General features: G+C 45.6%; 1 protein-coding gene across 2 annotated transcripts in view; it reads right to left on the reverse strand.

The window, feature by feature from the left end:
• Window positions 1–446: 446 nt before the first annotated feature.
• The window catches only part of INPP5J (inositol polyphosphate-5-phosphatase J), an 81,897-nt gene continuing 60,662 nt past the window's right edge, over window positions 447–21,681 (reverse strand). For both annotated transcript variants that reach the window (XM_063913407.1, XM_063913406.1), the window contains exons 7-13: window positions 16,675–16,786; window positions 5,754–5,863; window positions 5,454–5,637; window positions 3,227–3,364; window positions 3,063–3,149; window positions 2,847–2,951; window positions 447–1,221 (exon numbers count right to left, since the gene is read on the reverse strand). In XM_063913407.1, coding sequence (XP_063769477.1) covers window positions 775–1,221; window positions 2,847–2,951; window positions 3,063–3,149; window positions 3,227–3,364; window positions 5,454–5,637; window positions 5,754–5,863; window positions 16,675–16,786 — 1,183 coding nt within the window. In that variant the 3' untranslated portion in view covers window positions 447–774. The remainder of the gene's footprint in view (window positions 1,222–2,846; window positions 2,952–3,062; window positions 3,150–3,226; window positions 3,365–5,453; window positions 5,638–5,753; window positions 5,864–16,674; window positions 16,787–21,681) is intronic.

Here is a 21,681-nt window from a genome sequence, read left to right on the forward strand (position 1 = left end):
ATACTTTAAATAAATTCATAGAATCACATATCCACTTGTATAGCTGTTCTCAATTCATCTCGACATTTCCTTCTTACTCTTCATTAATTAAAAACCAAGGATAGTTTTCTTACCCGCTGCCTGATAGCGGTTTCTCGTTCAAACTCCTGAATTATCCGCCTGAGCCAAACAATGGGGGTAATTCCAAGTTGATCGCAGCAGGAAATTTTTTAGCAGTTGGGCAAAACCATGTGCAGTGCAGGGGGGGCAGATATAACATGTGCAGAGAGAGTTAGATTTGGGTGGGTTATTTTGTTTCTGTGCAGGGTAAATACTGGCTGCTCTATTTTTACACTGCAATTTAGATTGCAGATTGAACTCACCCCACCTAAATCTAACTTTCTCTGCACATGTTATATCTGCCCCCCCTGCAGTGCACATGGTTTTGCCCAACTGCTAAAAAATTTCCTGCTGCGATCAACTTGGAATTACCCCCAATATTAGAGTCATATTATAGCACAAATGGTGTTAAGATTAACATATATATATTTTAGAGGTGGGTTATATTAAATGTCAATTTTAATGAGACTAGAATGACACCTAGTGGTGATCTCTGAGTATTGTAGTGATTTTAAAATTGACATATGGTGACACCATACATGTTATATACTAGGTCATAAAAATACCTCTATTTTACTGCCTAACTTTCAGATAAATAATAAACATTTATCCTAGTGCAAAGGATCCCACAAGCCCCTCTCTACTTAGCTTCTGCTGGCTCAGAGTTTGGTTTTGTCAGTCTGTTTGTTTTGAGGGAGTAGAGACTCGCAGGCTGGTATCTCTCCTAAGTGAATTAGGGGAGACAGGACTTGTCACGATTGGACTAAAGCCTTGGCCCACAGCTTCAGGTCTCACTGAGGGCACAGAGATGGTGTGGGGCACCTGAGGACTGTGCACTTTAATACCTTGCGTCTCACGGACAGGATCCCTAGATCGGGGCCTTTGAGGCCTTTCCTGTTTGGGACTCTTGGCCCTATGTGGGGATGGACTGCGACTCTTCTGACGGGACGAGCTGGGAAGAATAAGGTCGTGCAAACGTGCAAGGGCTGGACTTCTGCTCCGTGGGCTGGGGCTAGGGCTGCGAGATTTGGGTCGGAGCAGTACTTGCGTGCTGTTATCTTCCTCTGAACTGGAGTCTGAGCTGTCAGACGAAGAGCCTGCTTCAGAACCTGGCAGAGAGATCTGGTGCAGGGAAAGACATAGAGAGAGAAATAGTTGGACACTGAAAAATTACTATAGTGTGAGCTTGAGGATTTGAATACACTGTAAGAAAACTATAGGCTGTATGTACTAGTTGCTTCTGTACACACAGGCCCAGTGCTTGGTTTTTTCTTGGAACAAAGCGATACCTTATATAATATTGGGGTATAGTTAATAAAAAAAAAAGACATGAAGTATTCCCCATAGCAACCAATCAGATTCTAGCCATCATTTACAGCATATAGTACATTATATAAAACTATAGCTAGAAACTGGTTGTTATTGGCAACACCTCCATTTTTTTTTTTTTTTTTTTCGTTTTAGATGTTTTAGTCAATCTGCCCAATGGACTTTTAATTTATAAAGCAGCTCTGCTCAAAACCAGACCCCTGCCTGCTCAGAGTTGGTAGAAAATGTTGGTGCAGGGGTAGGGTGTCAGCAGCGCAACACTCAACATGATCATATGGTAATGTTTAATCTCTCACCCATGCATGCACACCCATGCTATAATCTGATTCCTCATGCCGCCATAACACCCTGCAGATGGTCCAGTATAAATATGGGGGAAAGGGTAGTTGGATGAATGAAAATTTGTTTGCATAAAACAAATATTCCCATGTGCACACCAATAATACATTTGTATGTAGAACCCTTACACATGTAATGGTGGAATGGGGCATATGCCAAGTACATAAGGGCATATTTACATACTGTACGTGCAACATTATTAGATGTGGACACATCCACATATAATAAACGTTTTAGGAGGCTGTTGTAGTGCGATCATGATGACAACCACCAGCAACAGTATTTAGCAGCATCTGATTGGCTATTTGCATATTGAGCCCTTCAGCTCTACTTAATTCATTAGCGATGCGACTATATTATATCAGCTATATTATATAAAGTCTTGCCCGTCTGTTCAGATTACACGTCATTTCCATTTGGACTGCTGCAGGAAAGAAGTGGAACAATGGCTGACAAATCTTGAAAGAAGTCAGAACTATGGCTACCTTGCTTTCTCCATATATTCGCTGGACAAATGTATACAACTTTATATGAGGATCCATAGGTTTAGCAACCTAGGGGGGTAATTCAGATCTGATCGCTGCTGTGCGTTTTCGCACAGCAGGTGGTCAGATCTGAACAGCGCATGCGTCAGAGCCGCACTGCACCGGCATGTTGCACAACAGAAACAGGCATCGGTGCCTAGCGACGGGATGGTGCGAAAAATCCAAATGCACGGGTGTTCACAAGGTGATTGACAAGAAGAGGCCGTTTGTGGGTGGCAACTATCTGTTTTCCAGGAGTGTCCGAAAAAACGCAGGCAGGACCAGTCGTTTCAAGGGAGGATGTCTGACGTCAGCTCCGGCCCCGATCAGCAGGATTCCATCGCACATGAAGAGTAAGTCCTGGGCTGCACAGAAACTGCACAAATTGATTTTTGGGCAGCTCTGCAAAAGAAGCGAACGCACACTTGCACAGCGCTTTTCCCCTCCCCCTGTAGGCGGTGACTATCTGATCGCAGGGCAGCAAAAAACACAGCCCAGCAATCAGATCTAAATGAAGCCCTAGGATTGTAAATCAGAGTAAATGCAAGTACTCACTTGGAAGGGCTCAGTAACACCAATTAAGGTGCCCATATTGTTGCTGTAATAAGCTAGGAGATATTCTCCAGTGCCCTTGGGAAGCGATTCTTCACTGAACATCACCTGAAATTACAGATATAGGTGCAGCTACTGGATGTCACACCATGAAGACTGTACTGTAATCAGCTTATATCTGATCGCACACCCTTATATTGAATACATGAGGTAAAGTACCTGGTGCTTGTGTCGTCCTCCATCTGTATCATCTTCAGCTTTCACCCACACATAAGACACATAATCTTTATGATGCCGAAATCCGACCTGAAGTTGACACAGAACAAGGTGTAAAACTTATGGAAGGGATCTGATGAGCTCAGAAATTTCCCAACGTGTCTCACCTTATAAAGTCCAATCCAGTCCCAGGAGCTCTTCATGAATATGGGAGACCACTGGTAGGTGACACAAGCATCTACAGGATGGAGCCACTCGTCCCGTACCCAAATGTGTACCAGTGGGGCAACAAGAGAGGCAGAAAACTGAGGAGGCACAAACAGGCAAACGTTTCACTAAAATATGATGTTCAGAGCCGTAACTAGACCTTTTGGTGCCCTGTGCCAGAAAGAGAACTGGTGCCCCCTCCACTGCATTTAAACTAGGGACAGTGCACAACACAGCGTGTGTGCCAAATATACAGGGGCGTGGCTTAATGAGAAAGGGGCGTGGCCACCGAATAATACCAATTCACATTACACCACACAGTAGTGTCCGTTATTCAACTTACACAGCACAGTAGTACTCCTTACACACAATACACCACACAGTAGTACTCTTATACATGCTATGCCACACAGTAGAGTAGTAGTGTGTCATAAACTATCCCCCCCCCCCCCACCTTCTCCCTCCCGAGCAGCTATGCTGCGGCTTAATTTTACTAAGCTGAGCAGCAGCATGTAGCAGTAGCCAGCTCCACTGAGTACCCGGATGCCAGTGTAGACACTGCAGAAGAAGAGGAGGGGGGCGGTTTAGAGCACAAGGGGGGGGGGGGAGAGAGACACTTATAGACTGCCCAGCGCTGCCTGCTGTAATATTAGTAGCGATACGTCTGGCATGGAAGGAGCCAGCCGCAACACTACTATTATACATTACAGCTGGTAGTGCTGCAGCTGGTGGCGGCGTTAGTCAATCGGGGTGAATGCGGACGGTATGCCCACACGCAAATGTAATGTGCTAAGCACCACCTGCACCACCCTGATGACCACCCTATGGCCCTGATGACGTTGGTCAAAATAATATAAAATAGCAAAGGGATGGATAGTTCTGGCACTTCTTGTATGTCCATGTGTATTTAATGTGCATTACTCGATGTACATATAGGAATATTTTTAACAAAATCAAATAAAAGCACACTGAAGTATAATATGGCCCTTTTAAGATAAAAATGAATACTCACCCTGTTGGGATGATATAAGGGTGTTGGACAGTTCTTACACTGATGTCCTTCGGTGGTGATCATGTATATATCACACTGTTACTATGTGGGCATGCCCAAGTATGTGGCAGCATAGGCATGCCCCACTGTGAATATCAGAGCCTCCAACATATTCTATGATGATGTAGAGCTGAAGGGAGTGTGAGTTTACCCCGACAGACGCTGTCCCCATTCTTTGCACTCCTGCTTGAGAAGCACAGTTGTTGCAGCTCTGCCTGAAATCCATAGTCCCATGTGTGTGTGAGCACCCCAGGTATTTGGTTTGTGGTCTTGGGACTGGAAGCACACTTCCCAGAGAGGGAGATGTGCCCCATGGTGATACAACTTTTCAGCAGTAAGTATAATGCTTCTTTAATACAAGGAGGATTTTGATGAGTACACTCCATTATTGGGCAACCCAAGGCTGTTACTAGCTTAGTCCACACATTATTTAAACAACATGGACAAATATACTTGTAGGGAGTTATACAATTAGTTCAGAGGCTATAACAAAGATTGGGTAGAAGCTGAAACTACAATACAGCTATAAAAACCCTTACATAGGTCTTATTACTCCACCATAAAGCTATACAGATTCCTAACCCATTCCCAAACCTCTACATGATTGACAGTAAAAGAGAATTCATGCCCATTTTTGACAAGGTCATTAAGTGTAAGGATTTGGGGAATGGCTCTGTTATCTGCCAGTGATGTCTAGGGTCAAATGTTTTGTTTCTAGTGGACATATACTTTATTCAGGGGCCGCCCCAGTATGCCATCTGTACAAAGTCCATAACAAAACTCTATATAATTCCAGAATTTTCAGTCATGGCTCCCTATAACATATGTTTACAAGATCCATATATTATCTGCATAAATCTTCTGCCCCCATGAAAACTACCATCACTTTGGATCCAATGACTACTTATATGGTTATGAGTTGTATGGCATTTATCCAGCAATCTACCATGCTTATTCTGTCCCCTCAATACTGTTGCCCGCACTTGTCTAGTCATAGAGGTGTGCAAAGATTGGTCAGTGCTTTCCTTGATAGCACTTTTACTTCTGTTCTCATTCTTAATCAAATAAAGCAGTAGATGTGTTATGACTATGTCATTCACTGGGGAATTACTGTGTGATAACAGTGGCAGTCTCACCTTCACAGAGAAGATAGCAGATACAGGCTTGTGGTCACTCTCTGTGTAGTGCATATGGCTCCCGTAGCTCAGCAGTGCCACCGACAGATCTTTGGATGCACTGCTGCTTGTGTCTGGCTGTGAAACTGGATGTTTCATTTTCCATAGAATACGGTCAGTCCAGGCGGGCTTCCTCTTTTTAGAGCTGAGGAAGAAATCAATCATCTATTCACTGCAGAAACATGAGTGCACTGTACTGGACAGACTGACACCTTATAGAGAGAGCTTTTTAGAACTTTGAAGATGTATGCACTTTCTTACCTAGTGTCATATGTATTAGTCCCAACATCATATTTGTATGTAGGAGGGAAGGTCAGAGGCCCCTCCATAAACCCAGACAGCACAGGCTCATAACTTTTTGCCATGTTCAGCTGTAAGCAAGATTAACATCCGTTATCTTACAGATCAGTGTAAGTTAGAGGTGACTTACATTTCTCTAGCCAAGTACTGCTGCCTTTTAGAAAAAACATCAACATATTTATTGGGCTTCAAAAGATACACAGTAACAAAATCGGTTAAAAGTAATAAAATACAGACAATCCCACTGGCATAGGTAAAGTAATAATGAATAATGATCAGGTCATGTGACAAAATATAGCACCAATATGTAAACTGCAGCCAGATTCACTGATTAATGCAGGCCATAGGCAATGATGCAGGTGAAGAACTGACCAATTGTTACAAAGAACTGAGTGACCCAAAAGACATCTCAGCCATATGGTTGTACATACAGTAACTGATTCAGTGAATAATCTGTTGTCAATGCCACCAGATACTCCATGTCAGTGTGCTGTGAATGTGGCGTACTACTGGTATCTTAGATTTGACCCAGCACTTATGAATCCACACCACTATTAAATTGTACAGTGGTGACTTCTGTTGAATGGGGCACCTAGTATTGCTGCTTGTTATTCACGACCCAGTGCAATATTGCTAGTTTATTATTTATCTGCCAAAATACTACATCACTTTCCACCCTGCATGAATTGGGACCAATATTTTGGCCTGTGTGGTGCGAAAACTTGAAGACAGGAGAGTGCTCCTCATTCATACTTAGCCCCTCATACCAACTAGCCATGTCTGCCATCAGCTACTAACAATGCATGTGTGGAAGCCATTTCCGACATCAGCCACAGCCCCCATAGGATTCTGTGGGGGATGCAATACTGTCAGATTTACCGCTCACAGTAAATTTTGTGAAGTATAGCCCCAGGCTACAACAGCACAATCTTTAGATGGCTTTAGCTACAGGAGACAAACTACATTTTGGAGTTTGGCAGCCACATCTAACGACATCTGAAGATGATCCTGTTGTAGCCTATGGGCTGCACTTCACTAGATTTACTGTGAGTGGTAAATATGACAGCATTGCATTCCCCTCAGAAACCTATGGGGGCTGCAGCTGCTGGCGGAAATAGCGGGACCACAGCAAATCCCTCATTCATACAATGGGACGATACTTAATAGTTGCAAAACACAATTTTTGGGGAATACAACGAAATATTTAATGATAAATAGCCCGTTGAGCTGATGTCCTTCTTGGATGCTATCCTGCTTTTGTTTTGTGGGGCCCTTTGCTTGACTGTCAAGCTCTCTAGTCTGTAGGTGTATTTATTTATTTCCTTGCCAACATTATTGGAACTCTGTTTACTATCTTTCATGACGCTTGACTGCCCCACAGATCACTCGCACCTGGGATAATTAGGCTTTACAATCAGGATGCCGGCCGTCAGTATACCGACAACGCCTTCCTGATCGTCAGTATGCCTGTAGCGGGGCGAGTGCAAAGAGTCCTCACTGCTCTCACCACAGGTTCTATTCCCACTCTATAGGTGTTGTGGACTCCCATAAGTGGGAATAGCCCCTGTTAGCCAGGATTCTGGCTGTCAGCATTGTCAGCGTTCGGGATTCCTGCATCAGTAACCTGACCGCCGGCAGCTGAACTGCATACTCTGCAGCTGCCAGTATGACAGATCTGTTACAAATAACAGGGCTTACCGATTCAGCTGCTTTTACTTTGCGTGCAAGTCTGATTCCCTAGACTGTCAGCACCTGCTTCTGCTGGGGACTTTGTCACCACTGCATCTTTGTATATGTAATGCACACACCTTGGTCCCTGAGCTGAGCCCTGAAGATACCTGCTCCTATAGGTCTGGCTGCTCATCTCTGACGTCCCTTTGATCACCGACCAGCAGCCTCCTGAAATAGAAGTGACTATCTCACATCACCTGATGCTGAGTGTTGATTTCCTTTTGTGCACTCTAGTACTGCCTCTATATGCTTTGGTCTCTTAATCTGGATTGCTTTCAAAACTGTGTGCCTTCTATAATACAGCCATGCTCGCCACAGGTTATATTCCTACTCAATTGGTGGCGTGGATGCACGAACCAAGTGGGATTAGCGGGCAGCAATCAGGATTCTGTCTGTTGGTAAAATGGCTGTGTTGGTCTCCTGAACGCCAGGATCCCGACAGCCGGCATTTTAACTGCATCCGTGTACCTTAAATCTCAATATTGACAAGGCATTCTGGAGTGAAACATACTGTCCAGTGACAGAAAGCTCCGTATCAGGCTCAAGTTATGTGTCCTCCTACAGGATAATGACCCAAACACACAGCTAAAAGTACCCAAGAATGGATAAGAAAAAAAACACTGAACTGTTCTGAATTGGCCTTCTATGAGTCCTACTCTAAATCCTACTGAACATCTATGGAAAGAGCTGAAACATGCAGTCTGGAGAAAGCACCCATCAAACCTGAGACAGCTGGGCAAGCTTGCTCAACAGTAGCCCAAACTAGATGCAGTCTCATTGGGAGCTACAGAAATAGCTTGAATGCAGTGATTATCTCTACAAGTTATGCAACAAAACATTAGGTTAAGAGTCCAATAATGTTTGTCCATGCCAACTTCAGTTGTTTTATTTATTTTTTATATTCTGTTGAATCGAAAAGTTATTTCAGAGAACAATACAGGTTCTACTCTTCTCATAGAAGGATACCAATAAATGTGTCCATGTTTGTATAATTTTGCCTGAACTGTACCTTATCTGACTGGTATTTTCTATATTAGAGACTCTAGTGGCCTGATGTAATGATGCCCGAGTTCAGCGGCCGTGCGGGATGCCGGCCAAACTCGGACATTTTTATAAAGGGGCAATCACTTACAAGGAGACAACATGCCTTGTAAGTAATCTCCCCTTTAAAAAACGCACGAGGTTTCGTTTCTACCCATGATTACACCAAACTTTATAATTCCTTTTATTGTAATTCCACCTTTGCCATCTAGTGGTCAACTTTATTAATGCGCACAACTTCTTTATCTTAGATTTAAACAGCCCCTCATGGCCAGAGCCATAACTAGACTTTTTTGGTGCCCTGTGCCAGAAAGAGAAATGGTGCGCCCCCCCACCCCCCCCCCCCACCACCCATTTTTCTAATAGGGACATAAGGCGCATGCCCCGCGAGGAGAAATAGAGTTATTGACGGTAAGTCCACCATAACTACATATTTCTCCTGCAGGGTCCACAGGTTATCCACAGGATAAACATTGGGATGTCCCAAAGCAAATTTAGTGGTGGGGACGCTCCTGATTGGACAGGAGAATCCTTCGCCCTATTTCAGCGTCATGAGAGGCAAAGGTATCAAAGGCATAATGTGTACTGAATGTGGCTGCCTTACATATATCGCTGCCTTCCATGTGGCTGCCTTCCATATATGTTCAGCGGAAGCACCACGTTGTGCTGCCTATGAAGGACCTACTTTACGAGTAGAGTGTGCAGAGACATAACCCAGAATAGGGAGATCAGCTTGAGAATATGCTTCTGAAATCGTCATTCGAAGCCACCTCGCCAGTGTCTGCTTGTCAGCAAGCCATCCTCTCTTGTGAAATTCGTAGAGAACGAAGAGAGTGTCTGTCCTTCTGATGGCACTGGTACAATCCACGTAGATCCTTAAGGCACGGACTATGGGGTAATTCCAAGTTGATCGCAGCAGGAACATTTTTAGCAGTTGGGCAAAACCATGTGCACCGCAGGGGAGGCAGATGTAACATGTGCAGAGAGAGTTAGATTTGGGTGTGGTGTGTTCAATCTGCAATCTAATTTGCAGTGTAAAAATAAAGCAGCCACTATTTACCCTGCACAGAAACAAAATAACCCACCCAAATCTAATTCTCTCTGCACGTTATATCTGCCTCCCCTGCAGTGCACATGGTTTTGCCCAACTGCTAAAAATTTTCCTGCTGCGATCAACTTGGAATTACCCACTATGTCCAATGATGCATCTCCTGCAGAAAGGTCCGACCAGGACCATAATTTCTTTGTTAAGGTGGAATTTAGAGACCAACTTAGGAAGATAACCAGATTTGTTTCTGAGAACCACTCTATCTGGATGAAAAATCAGAACAGGAGGATGGCATAACAATGCCTCTATATCTGAAACTCTTCTAGCTGAAGCAATAGCCAGTAGAAAAAGAGCTTTAGCTGTAAGCAATTTAAAATCCACTTGCTCTAGTGGTTCAAATGGGGCAACCTGAAGCACCTTTAGGACTAAACGTATATCCCAAGGCACTGCAGGAGGTTGGATGTGAAGCATTTCCTAGAAAAAAGTGCGAACATCCTGTAGGTTAGCAATTTTTGTTTGGAACCATACAGTCAATGCTGTCACCTGCACTCTCAAGGAAGCCACCCGTAAACTTTTGTCCATCCCTGCCTGAAGGAATGTTAGGACTCTGGAAACTCTGAAAGACCTAGGGTCAAATTTCCAGTCACTGAACCATTGAATATAGGCTTGCCATATTCAGTGATAAATACGAGCTGAGCATGGTTTCCTTGCTCTGAGCATTGTTTGAATTACATGTTGTGAGAATCTTCTTGCTTTCAGGATGGAAGTCTCAAGAGCCAAACTGTCAAAGACAGTCGATCCAGGTGCTTGTAATAGCAAGGACCCTGAGACAGTAGATCTGGACGTTGAGGTAGTAGGAATGGAGCATCCATCGACAGCCTCTGCAGATCTGTGTACCAATGTCTTCTGGGCCAAGCCGGAGCTATTAGTATCACGGTGCCCTTTCCTTGTTTTACCTTTCGCATCACCCTGGGCAACAGGGCGATCGGTGGAAACACATAGGCCAGAGACCATCTTACTGACAGGGCATCCACAAACGTTGCTCTGGGATCCTTTGTTCTTGACCCGTATGCTGGAACTTTCTTGTTCTGACGAGACGCCATGAGATCTATCTCCGGATACCGCACTTGTCTACCAGAGTCTGGAAGTCCTCGGGGTGTAAAGCCCATTCGTTTGCATGGCGTGTCGACTGAGAAAATCCGCTTCCCAGTTTAGGACTCCCAGAATGAATACAGCAGACAAGGCTGAATGTTGAAGTTCTGCCACCTTAACGTGCGGCTTACCTCCTTCATTGCTTTTTGGCTGCGAGGTCCTCCCTGATGATTGAGGTACGCTACTGCTGTTGCATTGTCCGAGTGAATTTGAACTGGTCTTCCTTGAAGAATGTCCTTTGCCTGAATGAGTGCCATATATATGGCCGGGAGTTCCAATATATTTATTGGCAGGCAACTTTCTTCCTCGGTCCACTGCCTTTGGAAGCAACTTCTTCCTGACACTGCTACCCAGCCCTGAAGACTGGCATCCGTTGTCAGAACTTCCCAATCTGAGATCCAAAAGGGTCTCCCTTTGTCCAGATGGGATGTCTGTAACCACCAGGCTAATGACCTCCTTACTTCCAGAGGAAGGACCATAGTCTGCATTTTTATTGTCTGATTTAACCCATTCTATTTGGAAAGGATCAGATGTTGTAAAGGCCTCAAATGGAATTGAGCATACTGCACCATGTCAAATGTCGACACCACAGATCCCATCACATGCATTGCTGCATGAATGGATACCCTTTGACTGTGTAGCAGCTCCTGGACCCTCGACTGAATTTTGGATATTTTGTTTAGAGGTGGAATTACTCTCTGAAGACTCTAATCAAACACAGCCCCCAAGTGAGTCATCCATTGTCATGGAACCAGGGATGACTTTGCCCAATTTATGAGCCAACCATATCTCTGCAAACAAGCTATTGTCTGTTGCAGATGACACTGAAGCAATTCCTGAGATTGTAAGTAGTCGAGGTATGGAAAATTCCTTATCTCCTGCTGACGGAGATAAGCCGCCATTACCACCATAATTTTGGTGAACACTCTGGGAGCTGTGGCCAGTACAAATGGTAGGGCCTGAAACTGAAAATGTTGCTGGAGGATAGCAAACCTGAGATAGCACTGATGGGACAGTGCTATAGGAACATGTAGGAAAGCATCCTGGATATCCAGGGATACCATAAAATCCTCCGGCTCCATGGCCAAAATAATGGAACGTGAAGTCTCCATATGAAAACGAGGCACCCAAATGTACTTGTTCAGCACTTTGAGACTGAGTATAGGCCGGAACAACCCATTTAGCATCTGGACAAGAAACAGGTTGGAATAAATACCTTATCCTCGTTGCGCAGGAGGAACTGGAATTATCCCTGACTGAAGCAACGGCTGAACTGCCTCTTGTAAAGCCCTGGCCTTCGTTTCCACTAAAGACGGGTTGGTACAAAAAAAACTTTGAGGAGGGTGTTTCTTGAAGGCAAATGCATAACCGTGAGATACCGCTTTTTGCACCCAGGTATCTGTGGTGGACTGCTGCCAGATCTACGCAAAATGAAGAAGTCGGACTCCCACCCTGGGATTTCCCAGGTGGAGGCCCATACCATCAGGCTGATGGCTTATCTTCTGGCTTGGAAGCTGACCCTCTGGTAGCCCAATGCTGTTTAGTATTACCAGACTTGTCAGATTGAGACTGTTTGCAATAACCCATTCCTTTTGCATATCCCTGGGTCCGAAAGGGCTGAAAAGCTGGAAATCTAGGCTTGGATTTGTGTGTGGAAGGAAACTTCACTTTCTTGGAGTCTGCTTCTGACTCCAAAATACTGTTTAATTCTTTACCATAAAGAATATCTACAGTAAAAGGCAAAGACTCCAGAACCTTCTTGGATTCTGAGTCAGCTTTCCATGTACGTAGCCAAACCGCTCTGCAAGCTGCTACTGCTGAGGCTGATGCTTAAGAGGCAATTGTACCCATATCCAAGGCTGCTTCTTCCATAAAAATAGCCGCCTGTTTAATATGTGCAATATGGGATTTTTGCTCTCTAGATGCCAATGAAAGATCATCCTCCAATGCATCAGCCCAGGCTGCCACTGCTTTTGCCATCCAGGCTGAAGCCATGGCTGGTCTTATGATTGCCCCAGACAAGGAGAAAATGGTTTTAAAAAACCCCATCTATTTTCCTATCCGTGACATCATTTAATGATGTTGAAGGCAGAGGTCATGTAGATTTTCGCACCAATCGAATGACATGCGTATCTACTTTAGGAGCCACCTCCCTGTTTAAACAGTCCCCAGCTAGAAGAGGATAATAGGAATTCCATTTCTTTGGAACTCTAAACTTCTTACTGGGTGTTACCCAAGCCTCCCTGCTTTGCACCATCATTAAGGATCGGAATACACAGAAACTGACAGAAATAGTAAAGTCAGCAATCACACTAGCAATCAGTCACAGGTTTTACATTAGTATAATAAGCAATATGAGCACATATTCAACTACAGACACATTTCAAGTACAGTATGTAGGAGAAACCTATTACTGCATTACCTTATATAAGACTTTAAACATATTCAGTCGCACAGCGAAAGAAACAGCAGCAATAGTTTAGACTCATATTGATCAGGCACTTATCCAACTACTCATACTTATTGGTAGGTAGAGACTTAATGCTGTATCACCTGGCTTGGGAGAGTGGGATACAGGGAGACTTCACCCCTGCTTCCAGGATCGATCAATACGTTAGTGAACGCTGAGTGGATCCAGACGCTAAAATCGCACACAAACGCCCAGTAAACCTACAGTGAACACAGATGCCCAAGTGAACACCAACGCACCAGTCACACAGCCGCATATGCTACGACTGGGTCCTTTTAGATACACAGCATCTCAGACGGAAGCGGGAAATCAGTTCATGGCGGGAAACCTTGGAGGAAACTGGTCATTAACCAAGGGGGAGGGGCAACCAGGGGAGCGTGTTACTCCCCACTGCTGACATCAACCCCAGGGATCGCGGCCTCACACCAATCCCTGGAGCCTATGATCCCTGGGGCCTAGCACTGGTGCGCCCAAGGTGGCAGCCGCATCAGCTACTGTTCAGTTGTCTCCTCCCGAAAACAGTGCAGCTGTGTCTTGTGTCTCCCCCGCTAAGCGGAACCGACACCTCACCTTCTCCCTGTGCTCCAGCCACAGCCTGGTAACGTCCGCTGGACTTGCTAGTACATCCGACACAGACACCCGCCGAAACAGCACTGTACACGTGGGTAAGTGTTGTCACGACCTGGCGGAGAGTTGTTGGAGTGACTCTTTTTAAGGTGCGTGTAAGAAACTTAAGAAAACTCACTCAAAAAACGTAAGACTATAAAAATAAATTAAATAACAAGCTTATGGCTGCCAAAATCAGCAGTCCAAAGATCGTGGTCCGGCTTCTGCCGCACCAACAAAAAAACTGAATTGCCTGAGCCAGGAGACGGGGATATAGGGGACTGGCCCGTTGCATTCTGGGAGGCCGAAAGCTTTGATCGTTGGTGCCAATCCGCTGACTCTACCTCATATCCCAGTGTTTATCCTGTGGATAACCTGTGGACCCTGCAGGAGAAACTATGAGATTTCTAACTATATGAAGCTACCTGTAAAAAAATAACCAGCACCATAATCGAGCAGATCCATGCAGTGTGCAGTCACACATCCAATCCTTTGTAGCCACACACTACATAGATCTGACAATCAGTAAAGCTGATCACCCCTTCACAAAGTACATGGTAATCTTAAAATAGTTAAAACTCTCCAGCTTGGAATCCTCTAGCTTTCTATCCAAGGGCAGATACTGTAGCTCAATAAATAGAGGTCTATTGGCAATGTCATAGGCAACGGGTTCGAATCCCGGGCACATCAGCATCGTGAAATGTAATAAAAGACAGTGCGACTGAACAACAAAGAGCTATCAAGTCAAGTCCATGAATGCTGTATAGATATTAGCGATAAAAGGGGTGGGGGTAGGAGACAGGGACGGTCAGAAGATGGTGGGCTTCAAAAAGAGGGGAAGCTGCAAGTGAAGCAATTAGATAATTGATAACTGATCTACTCAGCAGCGCTGTGTGCGGAGCACACTCCGCACACACCTAGTTACGGCTATGCTCATGGCACACCAGGTCCCATGAGAAGCTTCTAGCATCGGACGTCTATTTTGTGGTTTGTTTGTTTTTGTGTCTTGGCCGCAACGTGAAACGTCTAGGAAGCACCAGGAGACTGTGCTGATTTGATCATTTATATGCCATTTGTACATCTGTGTGCAACGGAGTCTCTAAAAATGTATATGAAGTGCTACAATATAGCAGCCTCAGGTTTTTTTCAAATACAAGTTCTGTTGTGCTCCATATACAGACTCAATATATAATATACAAGTGTCATATCTAATTAATCAGCCCTGTCTTCTCATGCATTCTGGTTGCGCTGCGTTGTGACTAAGTTGCATTATTGGCAAAAAATTACATCCAAAGAAAGCAGAGTTGCGTGGGACTTGGTAACACACCTATGCCAGGAATCTTGTGATACATGGCGTATTGAGGCTATGGGGTATATTCCAACCTGTCGGAAGCTGCCGTCTTGACGGAAAGACGGCAGCTTCCGACAGATTTTGGTCAGAAGGGGTTTCCGACCTATTCAAAAAATGCATTTTTTTCCCGAAAGGTCGGGAATTCCCGACTTGTCGGAAAACACATGGATCGGCAGAATAGCCACCAATCCGCGTGCTACTGTCAGAAATGGGGCCAAATCAAGTCGGATTGAGGTGAGGAGACGGGGAGCACTGTGGCGGGCTACAAGGATGTGAGGTACCTTGCCTGGCTGTCCCCAGGCTAGGCACCTCTCTCCGTGCAGCGCCTCCCCCCGCCGCAGACATCACTCTCCGCAGGCGCTGGCAGCTCCCCCCGCCACCATCCAGCTCCCGCCGCCGTCACCTGCCGCTGTCACCTGCCACCCACCGCCGTCACCTACCCCCCTGCCAGCTGCCGCTGTCTGCTCCCCCCACCAGAATAGCGCCACAGGTACGGCCAAATCCGACAGTCATATTTGGCTCAAATCTGACAGTCGGATTTGGCCGGCCATTAAATAGGGGTTGTCAGATCCATTCCGACAAATGCATGTTGGAATGGATCCGACTTTTATTGAATATACCCCTTTATGTATGAGTACACACCTGTAGTTCCCAATCAGCACATGCCCATCTCCGAGATCTAGAACAGTTTCCTCAAGCGCAATCATGGATTTGCCAGAGGAAATTTGAGGAAAAATTACTTCACAGAAAGGGTAGTGGACAAGTGGATTAGTCTCCCATCAGAGGTGGTAGAGGCCAAGGCAGTAGAGCAATTTAAAAATTCATGGGATAGACATAAGGCTACCCTTACAAAGAAATAAGGATCAAATTAGGTTGAGATAAAAATATCGTAAAAAAAGGGGGCAGACTAGATGGGCAAAGTGGTTGTTATCTTACGTCAAATTCTATATTTCTATGTTTCATTGTGACCCTTCTGCGCTGTAATTAGAGTAGATGGATATGAAATTTGATTTCAGTATTCTCCACGTAGGAATATTTCTCTTTTGGTTGTAGACTAACACACTCAAATCAACTATATACCCACCAGTGCCTTCAGATTATACACAGTTAATGATTTACATGGTGAGAGTCAAGATAGAAGTAGATATATATAAAAAAAATATTAATGCCATGCCGGGTTAGCGTCTTAATAGAGCTGTTTAGTCTTAAACATATTATATTCCCCATCATGAATGATCAGAAAACACATATAAAATAAACAGGTTATGACATGGGACTGGTAAAAAAAAAAAAGAAATGTGACATTAGGCACGGTAATAAATGTATCTATCTTAACGGATTTCATCTATGGCCTCAATCCAATTAGCTGCAACTTACTCGCGACTCTGAGTAAGTGCGGAGCAGTGGCAACATTAGTGGTAGGCTGGCATCCGATTGACCCCTACATGCCCCTTACTAATAGTCATCCTTTTTGCCCCCTCACCTGATCTTTCTCCCAGAGAAGAGACAGCTTGTTTCCTTGAATGGTAGACTTCACAAAATATAAATCAAGGTCATCTATTCGGAAATTCAGATCTCCAAACCAGAACACCAAGCTGAAGTGAAATACAAAAAAGTGTGAGATACAAGTGTATGCCACAGAAATATACAGACACTAGCAAAATAACACACTAAGGGTCTAATTCAGACCTAATCGCAGCAGCAAAATTGTTCTCTAATGGGCAAAACCATGTGCACTGCAGGGGGGGCAGATATAACATGTGCAGAGAGAGTTAGATTTGGGTGGGGTGTGTTTAAACTGAAATCTAAATTGCAGTGTAAAAATAAAGCAGCCAGTATTTACCCTGCACAGAAACAAAATAACCCACTCAAATCGAAATTTCTCTGCACATGTTATATCTGCCCCACCTGCAGTGCACATGGGCCCTCATTCCGAGTTGATCGGTCGCAAGGCGAATTTAGCAGAGTTACACACGCTAAGCCGCCGCCTACTGGGAGTGAATCTTAGCTTCTTAAAATTGCGACCGATGTATTCGCAATATTGCGATTACTAACTACTTAGCAGTTTCAGAGTAGCTCCAGACTTACTCTGCCTGTGCGATCAGTTCAGTGCTTGTCGTTCCTGGTTGACGTCACAAACACACCCAGCGTTCGCCCAGGCACTCCCACCGTTTCTCCGGCCACTCCTGCGTTTTTTCCGGAAACGGTAGCGTTTTCAGCCACACGCCCCTGAAACGCCGTGTTTCCGCCCAGTAACACCCATTTCCTGTCAATCACATTACGTTCGCCGGAGCGATGAAAAAGCCGTGAGTAAAATTACTTTCTACATAGCAAAGTTACTTGGCGCAGTCGCAGTGCGAACATTGCGCATGCGTACTAAGCGGGTTTTCATTGCGATGCGATGAAAAATACCGAGCGAACAACTCGGAATGAGGGCCATGGTTTTGCCCATTAGAGAACAAATTTGCTGCTGCGATCAGGTCTGAATTAGGCCCTAAGGCCTTTCGCTCAATCTGGTGTGTCCAGGTGCACAATCACTTATTGCTTTACTTTCATCTCCAAATTAGGCCCTTATCTGCACAATAAACAATAAATATCCAAGTACTTGAGGAACACAAGTGAATACCTGGGTGGATGTCTGCAGCAATGAAAAAAGGGGTGATTGCCAACCTCACGTAGAAACAATATTGAAAAGCACAAAGATCTGACATAAAGCAAATAATTATAAAATTCTGTATAGGAAAACTGATGCTAAAGCAGTATATGTCCAAGATACCAGCTGTTGGGATCCCGGCAGTCAGAATACCGACGCCGGAATCCCAACACCCGTCAGAACACCGACGCCAGAATCCCAACCATGGCAACATCCCGACAACCGGAAGCCCAAAAGTAATTTTAGCCGGAAGGGATGGGGCAGAGGTTCTCAAAAACGGTCCTCAAAGTATATCCATGCTTGGCCAAGGGTGACATAATTAGTACCTCAGTCAATTTGATTTAACCATCTATGCTGAGCCATGGATATACCTAAAACCTGGACCTTTGGGGTGCCTTGAGGACCACGTTTGAGAACCTCTGGGTTAGGGGTTGGCTGCAGAGGGGAATTGGGCTAAGTTTAAATGCCACCCGGGGTTGGGGGTTAGAGTTACGCTTGGGGAGAGGGGGTGTTAAGGTTAGGCTGCATTGGGGTAGTTAAGGTTAGGCACTAAGGGGGGAGAATTAGGGTTAGGCTGCGGAAAGGGGGGGTTAGGCACTGAGGGGGGAGGTTAGGTTAAGGCTGCAGTAAGGAAGGGTTAGGGAGGTAGGCGGTGTTAGAATACTTACCTCGCCCCTGTCGGGAATGTGACCATCAAGATGTCGGCATCCTGTGTGCCAGTCACGTATACTGATCGCACAAATGCAATGTTAGACTTTATTAAAAATAATAATTTGTATTAAATTTACAGTTTTATTGTATTTGTATCAGTATTCCTAGAAAGGTTTTTACATTTATATTTATTTGCTGTATGTCATGTTGGGCCTGATTCATGATTATAAGTAGAGCAAAAAAGCACACATCTGGGCAAAGCTACGTTGCACTGCAGGTGGGGCAGATGTAACGTGCAGAAAGCTTAAGATTTGGGTGGGTTATATTTTTTCTGTGCAGGACACGGGCATATCAGGAGAGGAGGAGGCCCATGTGCAGACTCCATCTGGGCCTTTTCCTCTCTTGCCAGCAGCGTTGTAGACTCTGGGCACTAGGCAGTGGCGTATCTAGAGAGGAAGAGACCCGTGTGCAGGTTCCGTCTGTGCCCCCTCCTCTCTTCCCTGTGGCAGTGCTGTGACTCTGGGAACTAGGGTCCCTAGGAAACCAGGAAAATGGCACTGCGCCATTTTCTCCGTGATTTCTGCAGCGCTACTGTTTTGCCGCAGTACTCTGGAGGGTAAGTATTACAAATAATGGCTGTAGGGTGTATGGTGTGGGCCCCCCTGGACCCTGTTGGCACGTGTGCACCGCATATGCTGCACCTATTATAAATATACCAGTGACACTAGGGTCACTAGGGAACTCGAGCGGTGTCCCAGAGTCTTGTGCGCATATGCGGGTCTCCGGGAAAATGGCGCAGCTGTCATATTCCCAGAGATTTTCTTACTGCGCATACGCAAAATGGCCAAGCCATATTCCTGGTGATATCTGCTACTCCGGAGGGTAACTATTGAAAAAAATGGGTGCAGGGTGTGTGGAGTGGGCCCCCCAGCACCCACTATAAATACACCACTGGTGCAGGGTAATACTGGCTTCTTTTGCATGTAGCTTACGAATGTTAGAGAACATTAATTTTACACTCTAATATATATATATGTATATATATAAATCTATCGTGAATCAGGCCCTTTATACACACGTCCACCCTGTGCACAATGGGGGTCATTCCGAGTTGTTCGCACGCAAGCTGCTTTTAGCAGCTTTGCACACGCTAAGCCGCCGCCTACTGGGAGTGAATCTTAGCATAGTAAAATTGCGAACGAAAGATTAGCAGAATTGCGAATAGACACTTCTTAGCAGTTTCTGAGTAGCTCCAGACTTACTCGGCATCTGCGATCAGTTCAGTCGGTGCCGTTCCTGGTTTGACGTCACAAACACACCCAGCGTTCGCCCAGACACTCCTCCGTTTCTCCAGCCACTCCCGCGTTTTTCCCAGAAACGGTAGCGTTTTTTCACATACACCCATAAAACGGCCAGTTTCCGCCCAGAAACACCCACTTCCTGTCAATCACACTACGATCACCAGAACGAAGAAAAAACCTCGTAATGCCGTGAGTAAAATACCTAACTGCATAGCAAATTTACTTGGCGCAGTCGCACTGCGGACATTGCGCATGCGCATTAGCGACTAATCGCTCCGTTGCGAGAAAAAAATAACGAGTGAACAACTCGGAATGACCCCCAATGACGGGCAAAGGACGTAACCTCTGTCTGTTGAACATGCATTCCAAATTTTTATGCATTTTGCCTGCTTGCAACCTGCTGATACGTGGGTACAAAAACAGGATTTTGATACCTACCGGTAAATCCTTTTCTCCTAGTCCGTAGAGGATGCTGGGGATGACATCAAGACCATGGGGTATAGACAGGATCCGCAGGAGACATGGCACTCTAAAGACTTTTCATTGGGTGTGAACTGGCTCCCCCCTCTATGCCCCTCCTCCAGACCTCAGTTGTAGGAACTGTGCCCAGGGAGACTGACATTTCGAGGTAAAGATTTTCTTAAATTAGTGGTAAGATATCTACCAACTCACACCCTCAACCATGCCGCACACATGGCATTCAACATAACACACGCCAACAGGCATGAATCAATTGCAGCAACATGCTGAAAACTAAGATAACACAACTTGTGTAACTAATAACTAAACTGCAGGTAAAGTTCGCACTGGGACGGGCGCCAAGCATCCTCTACGGGGGTGGTCTTCGGTATGCCGGCGGTCGGGCTCCCGGCGCTCAGTATACCGGCGCCGGGAGCCCGACAGCCGGCATACCGACACCTATTTTCCCTCGTGGGGGTCCACGACCCCCATAGAGGGAGAATAAAATAGTGTGGCGCGCGTAGCGCGCCACCTTGCCCGTAGCGTGGCGAGCGCAGCGAGCCCGCAAGGGGCTCATTTGCGCTCGCCACGCTGTCGGTAAGCCGGCGGGCGGGCTCCCGGCGCCGGGATGCTGGTCGCCGGGAGCCCGACCGCCGGCCAGCCGTAGTGAACCCCTTCACGGACTAGGAGAAAAGGATTTACCGGTAGGTATCAAAATCCTGTTTTCTCATACGTCCTAGAGGATGCTGGGGATCACATCAAGACCATGGGGGTCTATACCAAAGCTCCAGTACGGGCAGGAGAGTGAGGATGACCCTGCAGCACCGATTGACCAAACTTTAGGTCCTCTTCGGCCAAGGTGTCAAACTTGTAGAACTTAGCAAATGTGTTTGACCCTGACCAAGTAGCTGCTCGGCACAGTTGTAATGCCAAGACCCCCCGGGCAGCCGCCCAGGATGAGCCCACCTTCCTAGTGGAATGGGCCTTCACCGACGTCGGTAACGGCAAACCAGCCGTAGTATGAGCTTGCTAAATCGTATTTCTGATCCACGTGCAATAGTCTGCTTGGAAGCAGGACACCCAATCTTGTTGTGAGCATACAGGACAAACAGGGCCTCTGTTTTCCGTATACGGCCGTTCTAGCAACATAGATTTTCAAAGCTCTAACCACATCTAGAGATTTTGATTCAGTGAATGTGTCAGTAACTACTGGCACTACAATAGGTTGGTTTATGTGAAAAGATGAAACCACCTTAGCAAGAAAATGTTGTCGAGTTCTCAACTCTGCCCTATCTTCATGGAAGATCAGGTAAGGGCTCTTGTGAGACAAGGCCCCCAATTCAGACACCCGTGTTGCGGATGCCAAAGCCAGAAGCATCACCACTTTCCAAGTGAGAAACTTCAACTCTATCTTTTGTAGATGCTC

Source organism: Pseudophryne corroboree, chromosome 1 (genome assembly GCF_028390025.1).
Source record: "Pseudophryne corroboree isolate aPseCor3 chromosome 1, aPseCor3.hap2, whole genome shotgun sequence".
Classification (NCBI taxonomy): Eukaryota; Metazoa; Chordata; class Amphibia; order Anura; family Myobatrachidae; genus Pseudophryne; species Pseudophryne corroboree.